Raw genomic sequence first — 8,064 nt, forward strand, 5'->3', positions numbered from 1 at the left:
TTTAGATTGCCTCTGCATTTTGCCATCACAAGCAATGCTGCTAGGAACATCCTGTATATACATTTTCATTCATGTGTTAAGGCATCACTATGCTGAACTAGGAGCAGTGAAACATTGGGCCAAAAGGTATATGCCTGTAAGATTTTCATAGATTGACAAACTGTTGTCCAAAAAGGTTATGGTAACATGTACTCCCACCAACAATGTGTAAGAATTTTTCTTCACATTCTTGGTAATAAATTGTTAATGTTGTTAAACATTTTTATCTTTGCCAGTCTGATATGTGAAAAATAGTAACTCGATGTTCATCCTTTATGAATAATAGCAATTGTATTTTCATGTTAATATTAGAGTTTTTGTAGGTGTATGATCTCCCTAATCATACTTTTGTCCTTTTTTCTATCAATTTATTATTTTTGTTATTGATTTGTTAAAACTCTTTCTATATTAAGAAAACAAGTATGTCTTTACTTTCTGTGTTGTAGGTATTTTTTCAGAACACATATTTTTGTAGTTTCCTGGGTAATTCTGAGGTCAGCCAGGTTGGGACTATGGCTAGGGAATTATATATTAATTAGCATGAATATGTTCCATGTGTTGGACACCTCCAGTCATACAAAATAGTAACTGATACCTTTCCAGGTGTGGTCTAAGGGTAACAAAAATCTCTGCAAAACCATCTCAGCTACTGAAAGTAGAGATTCCCAGCATTAAATCTGCCCTTTAAGGGGTAAGGCAGCGATTACCAGGGAGATCAACTGAGCACACTGACCCATTATTGTGCAACAGCAGACCGCCCCATCCCCCCCCTGCCCGGAATTGTCCCTAGGATTGGATACAGTTCGATCTAATTTAACAGAGACTCTTTTACCATAATACCACAGGACATAGGCATGGCATTGTTAATCAGCCAGCATGAAAGTCCTGATTATCCTGTATACAACACATCCTGAGGGCAGAAATGATGAGATGCCTCTTCTCCCCCTTCCACCTTGCATACCTCAGGTCCCAAAGTCTTGTGATATCAAAATGGAAATGAACAATGCAGAGCCCAGCAGAAGAAATTAACCAAATGAGGGGCCATGTAGGGAAGGAAGACAGGAGGTCTAGAAAGAAAGGCTCTTCCTCCAAAGGGAGGGAGCTGCCACCTGGGTGCCTGAGGGTCATAATGAGGCCCCTACTTAGTGAGAGCCCCAGAAAGGGCAAGCTGGTGGGAGTGAGCAGAGGAGCCACTCCAGACTCCCTTTGTGGTCTCCAGAATGAATTAGAATGTTCTGCTGAACATAAAATGAAAGAGCTGTTCCATATATAACTTTGGATTCTGTGTCTGGCTAATTGTATCTGCACTACCCTTCCTTCCAAGATGTTTGTGTAGAGGAGGGCTGTTTGTTGAGGGCTACATTCTGGGCCGGGACTCAAGCTGAGGAATTAAGAACATCTCAGATGAAAAGCACAGACCAGTGGCTCTCAAAGCACAGTCCTAGGAGCAGCAGCATCAAGAATTGGGAACTTATTAGAAATGCATATTTGGGGACCCCATCCCAGCCCTACTGAATCAAAAACCCTGGGGATGGGACCTGATAGCCACTGTACCAATAAGCATTCCAGGTGATTCTGAACTAATGTTTGAGAACCACTGCTCTTTTTTTTTTTTTTTTTAAGATTTTATTTATTTCTTCATGAGAGACACACAGAGAAGCAGACATAGGCAGAAGGAGAAGCAGGCTCCGTGCTGGGAGCCCATCTTGGGACTCAATCTGGGGTCTCCAGGATCAGGCCCTGGGCTGAAGGTGGCGCTAAACCGCTGAGTCACCTGGGCTGCCCAAGAACCACTGCTCTTGATAGAAGCCACTGACATTGGCCTTAGCATCCAAGTTAGCAGAATGGAGCCTGTGAGCAAAAGGAAAGCACCATGCGCAATAGGGGTACTCAGGATATTCTCTCTGGAGTAGAGGCACACAGTGTACAACTGCCATCTGTCTCCCAAAACTTCCAGGTGAGCGTCTGTTGGGAATAAATATTTTCCCCAGAGAGCTGGCCCAGGGCTGGGTGCATTTCCTAGATGGGTTTCTAAACAAGAGCCTGCTACAGGAGGTTCCAGGGGAGGCCCTGGGGAATAACAACTTTTCTATGGGCAAGGATTTCTTTAAAATCTGCCCTCACCTGCAGAGGTGAGATTCTGAAGGAGAGTTGGTTGTAATGGGGACAAGGAGGCCAATTCTTCTGTTTCAACAAAAATGGAGAGAGGGCTCTGCATGAGCTGCCCCAGGTCATGCTGCTTCTCTGGATTTCAGAGTGGAGCAAACTGGGCTTTATTCACACAATCCAAAAAAGATCGCCTTAGCAAAATGAAAGAACAAGATTTTATGCATATATCTTGATAGATTTTTCATGGCTCCAAAATAATTCTGGGCCTGGATCATTATTCCAGTTGTCTCAGTCAGCAAGTAACCTTAATGAGTACCATCTTGTGATTTATTGCCAAGTCACATTTTTTGCAAATATTTTCCTATAAAATATTTAAGGGCTACATCTGACTTTGGGTCTTTGGAAGAGATTAAGTTTCCTCTAAATGTCTCATTACTCTCTTGTGTTTTGACCACAGTGCTGCCAATGGGAAGGCGACTGTTGGGAAGCTGCCCTCGGGGGAGCTGGCAGCTTGTCACCCTCCTCGACAGACTTTCGTTATCAACTGGAAAAGATGGAGCAGACCTAAAATTTTCAAATAATTTCTCAATCACATTCCTGTATTTTAATTCCTTTGCTAGACATCAAATTCAGAAACTCCCAATACCAAAATGATTTTTTAAAAAAATGTTCAGTTTCAAAAGCCATCTTGGTCCCCACCTGAGGTAAGGGGGTAAAAGGGGGCCGTGTGTGCCCTGCATGGGGATGCTCTGTCTCATCAGGGATGTTGGGTGAGAGCCTGAGGCCTTCCAGCAAGGGATGACAGAGGCTGGCCTGTGGCCAGCTGGACACTGTGTGGTCCCTGCAGTAAGAACAAACATCACTGAGACCAAACAGGTCTCTCTAAACTTCCTGCTCCAGGGTGAGAGAAACAAATTCCAAGGACTGAGATGCTGGGGATGCTGGCATTTACACTGGCATTACACTTCAGGATGCAAACTAAGAGCTCTTGAGAAGCTGTGCTTATTTATTTATTTTTTTTTTTTTAGGGTTTAAGCAGCTTTTACACACACACACACACACACACACACACACACACATTCTCTCTCTCCCTCCCTCACTTCAAACTGTCTTTCTGCAAAGACAGCATTGTATTTATATATTATTTTAACAAGTCTCTCTGGTCTCTTTGCCATGCATTTCTAATAGATGTTCTAGAGGTCAAAAAAAAGCCAACCTCCGGATATCCTGAAGTAGTGCAGATTTAACCTGAGGCTTACAGACTCCACAATATTATATGCCAAATTGTGTGTATGAGTATTTTTACCCCTAGAACCAAGAGGACATAGCTTTCATCAGAGAGTCAGAAAGGTCCATAGGTATTTAAGTTGTTCAAATTTAAATGCCATGGCCATGATTAATTTCTGTTGCCTACAAATGGACATTCTGCTGGGAACCGTGGCGCAACCATGGTTGGTTTCACCAATGCCTCCTCATCCAACACAGTGCAACACAACACACATACATAGACTGTAAATTAGACTCATAGCCATATCTTCATTTTCTGAGAAAAAAAGAAACATTCTCATTAGAATAGAGTTCTTATACCCCAAACATCATTTTAAAAGCAGTTGTTGGTATCTGTCCTCTAAAGCTTTAAGATTTTTTTTAATTAAAAGAGAAAAAAATATATATATATATATTTTTAAGATTTTATTTATTCATGAGAGACAGAGAGAGAGAGAGAGAGAGAGAGAGAGAGAGGCAGAGACACAGGCAGAGGGAGAAGCAGGCTCCATGCAGGGAGCCTGATGTGGGACTCGATCCCGGGACTCCAGGATCACACGTGGGCCAAAGGCAGGCACTTAACTGCTGAGCCACCCAGGGATCCCTGAGGAAAAATATTATAGATAAAATTTAAGTCCTCTTTATTCCTGGTCTAATTCCTCTTTACAAAAGTAACTACAATGATGAATTCAGCTTGTATCCCTTCAATCCATTGTTTCAAGCTTGTACAGATATGTATCCCTGAACAATATATATGTTGCTCTTACATATTCAATATTCTGAAAGCATTGCTCTGCAACTTGTTTTCTTCACTCAAAATTATACTTTTGGAATCTATCCATACTGATAGACAAAAATCTAGTTCATGCCTTCCCATTTGCTATTTTGTACTTTATGTTTAAATGTACATTTTATTTATTCATCATTGGTGAATACTCGGGTTGTTTTAATTCCTGGATCTAATAAATGTCTCCTTGAATGAGTCTCATTGTGAGAGCATCTTCCTAGGGTGGAGACCTAGAAGTGGAACTTCTGGGCCATAGGGTATGTGTATCTTCATATTTAATAAATACTGCCAAATGGATCTCCAAAGTGGGGCATATCAATTTTCACTCCTCCAGCAACATCTGAGATTGCATGAATATTTTCCACTGGAGTTCAGATGGGAATGTACCTGACGTGAGATCTCCTGCCTCCTTCCACTTTCTGTATTCAGATAGCTATTTCTCCAAGCACAGAGATGAGAGGCCTCCAAATAAAATCTTGGGAAGGGAATCTTTGCCAAACTGTTTTCAATCCATGAGGCGCTGGTAACTTCCTATGGCACAACATGGGGTTGTATCCCAGCTTAACTGTTAAGATTCATAGCTTTTATTTCTCCTGACTTGATAATACAAGTGGAGACTCTTCCTCCACTCATACTTGTGTTGTATGACCCCACCCAGGACTGTGATACTGACCAGGAAGGAACCAAGTATCACCTTGGTTTGACCTTAGGTTAGCTAAGGCCCTTGTTGCTGCTTGGTTTGCTTGTCCATTCATTACACAAGTATTTACTGAGCACCTGAATGATGGGGTACAGAGGTCAAGAGGACAATACTGAAGTCACCATCTGTAGAGGGTGTGCACTAACAGCTTAGATTCTTACCTGTAACCTTATCTATCCCAACATGTAAAGTAGGTACTATTATTATCCCTATTTTACAGGGCAGAGAACTGATGCTTTGAGTTCAGGATGACTCATTTTCCCAGGCAGAGTTAAGATTCTAGCCCACCTCTCTGTCTTCAGACACAATGTCTAAATAAATTATGTATTTTAATGGGAAATGATGGCAGAAAGGGGTAGAAGATGTACAAAGGCATGAAGTGGGAATGAGCAGAATGTGTAAAGGAAATTGTAGCAGTGGAGTAGGACATAAAACAGAAAAACCATTTGGGATCGGATCACACAGGGCCTTGAATGACAGGTGAGGGCACTTTAACCTAATTTAGTGGAGAGGATGAGTCACAGGAGGCTTTTGAGCTGTGGAGTGATAATAATCAGAGCCAGAAGCAATGAAGAGAATGGAAATTGTGGGCAAAAGCAGGGAAAGCTGGGAGTCTAGGTAGGAAGTGAGGGAGACAGTGAGATCTGGCATGCTCGACATCCATTCTAACCTGTACTGCTAAGGTTGGAAAGCTGGGAACTATAAGTCACACCTCTCTTTGTAGCTGGACTTCTGGACAAAGATCCATTTTGGGGACATGGATGATACACAGGCAACAAGGTGCTGGGGTCACTTGCTTCCTAATTCAAGGACTTCTACAGCGACAAGAATCAATTTCCAATTGTTGGCAGAGGTATTAGGATTCCAAGGGTTGGGGGTTGTTCTTGGAAGCTCTGTTTCAAATGTCTTCCCCAGATTTTTCAGTAATTTGTTAGCTACCTAAACCTGAGTTTTGATCAAACCAGCCTGAGGGGCTTCTATTTCTGCAAATCAATCCTAAATGAGGAAGCAACAGGAGGAGTCAGGATTTCAACTTGGTTGGAAGCAACAGGAATGGAAAACAGGAGTGGGTATGTATGTTTCAGAGGTAGAAATGTGTAGGATGAGGCCGAATCTGGGATGCGGGATGAAGGAAATTGCCACATTTGATGCTGAGGTCTTACACAGCAATGATGTTGGGAAAATTAGGGTCATTATTGGGCACAAACAGTGGATTTTGAAAAGGTGGCTCTCTAATCTAGAACTCTGGGGAAAGCCTAAATTTCGAAAAGGGGTGAGAAGTGACAGTTATGATGTAATGACCTGTTTAGAAGCCTCTTTTCATTGGGAGCTGGGGCTCCAAAAGGTCAAAGCCTTTGGTAGCTTAGTCACCATCACAAACTCTTGGCCTGGCTCAGTGATTGGTACACTGGAGATACTCAAGAAATATTTGTTGAGCAATAAAGTTAGCGGCCCAAGGTGCAAGAAGAATTATGAAAGGAAACACATTTTTAGAGCAAGGGGGTAGGAAATAACGTAGGAGGGATGATAAAATACATAAAAAGAAAAAGACTACTAGATATGACAGTTGGTAATGGATAACACAGGACATTTTAAAAGTTTTTCTAAAAATAAGTCTTTTTGGGAACCCTGGGTGGCGCAGCGGTTTAGCACCTGCCTTTGGCTCAGGGCACAATCCTGGAGACCCGGGATCGAATCCCACGTCGGGCTCCCGGTGCATGGAGTCTGCTTCTCCCTCTGCCTGTGTCTCTGCCTGTCTCTCTCTCTGTGTGACTATCATAAATAAATAAAAATTTTAAAAAATAAAAAAAATAAATAAATCTTTTTAAAAATTTGAAGTAAAACAATCATACAGAAAGCATATATCATACATGTGTAGTTTAACGAATTATCAGAGATTGTAACCACCCTCCAGGTCAAAACCCGAATAGTCCCAGCTCATCCAGAGCTCCCATCGTACCCTCTTCTCAGCCATTAATCCCCATATCTAAAGGAAACCACTATCTTGACTCCTAGCATGATAGGTTAGTTTTATCCATTTTGAGTTGTTTTTTTTTTTTTAAGAAAAAACCCAGGACTTGATTATTTTCATTACAAAGGACAGATCTTCGCAGGAGGGAGCAAATTCTGACGGCGCAGAGGAAGCTGCTACTTGCCAGCGATGAGCAGTTTCCGCAGGACCACGATGATTGAGTGCCCACATAGGAACATCTTGGAGATGTAGTGGTCCTTGTTGACTGGCTTGGACTTCTTCTTGCCCTTGCTGCTCTTGGGTACCTTGGTCCACATCTCCTTCACATTCTCCAGCACCATGTTGCAGTGCCTTTTGAAGGCCTTCACACGGCCCAGGAGCTTCTTGTTGCAGCAGTTAATAAGCACCTGGGTGTTGTTCTTGACTGACTGTGTGAGCACAGAGAGCGGACCTGTGTTAAACTCTTCCTCCTCCCGCTTCTGCAGCTCCTCTGGGGTCATCTCACTCTTGGGCTTGTTGAGGAGGCTCATGGTGGTACAGGCTGCATTCCAGGTCAGCTCTGTCTTCCCCGTGTTGCTCCTGCCTCTCCCATTTTGAGCTTTATAGAGAGTCACACACTATATATTTAGTTGTGTCTGTCTTCCTTTGTTCAAAATCATGTTTGTGAAATTCATCTGTGTTTTGCATGGAACAGTAATTGTTCATATTCATTGCTGCAGAGTATTCCATATACATACCTACACTGATTTATCTGCTCTTTTTTAGAAAAAATTTTTTTAAAGATTTTTATTTATTCATTTGAAAGAGCATGTGCAAGTGAGAGCATGAGCAGGAGGGAGGGTCAGAGGGAGAGGGAGAGGCAGACTGCCTGCTGAGCAGGGAGCCCAATATGGGGCTCAATCCCAGGACCTTGGGAACATGACCTGGGCCAAAAGCAGATGCTTGACTGACTAAGCCACCTAGGCACCCCTATCTGCTCTTTTGTTAATGGACATTTAGCTTGCTTCCTGGTTTTGGCTACTAATAAAGCAGCTATGAACATTCTTAAATAAATACTTTAGTAAGCCTACATACATATTTATATTGTATTTAAAAGTGAAATTGCTAGAACACAGGGTGTATTTAAAAGTGAAGTTGCTAGAACACAGGGTGTGAATATATTCTACTTTAGTGGACACCATCAAACAGTTT

At 42.2% G+C, this 8,064-nt stretch overlaps 1 protein-coding gene across 1 annotated transcript; it reads right to left on the reverse strand.

The window, feature by feature from the left end:
• Positions 1-7,034: 7,034 nt before the first annotated feature.
• On the reverse strand, positions 7,035-7,412 carry LOC112662367 (small nuclear ribonucleoprotein Sm D2-like). The gene has a single exon (XM_035714355.2). It carries the CDS (start codon positions 7,401-7,403, stop codon positions 7,050-7,052), a length of 354 nt encoding a protein of 117 aa, XP_035570248.1. The 5' UTR covers positions 7,404-7,412; the 3' UTR covers positions 7,035-7,049.
• Between the last annotated feature and the right edge of the window lie 652 nt (positions 7,413-8,064).

Source organism: Canis lupus, chromosome 13 (genome assembly GCF_003254725.2).
Source record: "Canis lupus dingo isolate Sandy chromosome 13, ASM325472v2, whole genome shotgun sequence".
In the NCBI taxonomy this organism is placed as follows: Eukaryota; Metazoa; Chordata; class Mammalia; order Carnivora; family Canidae; genus Canis; species Canis lupus.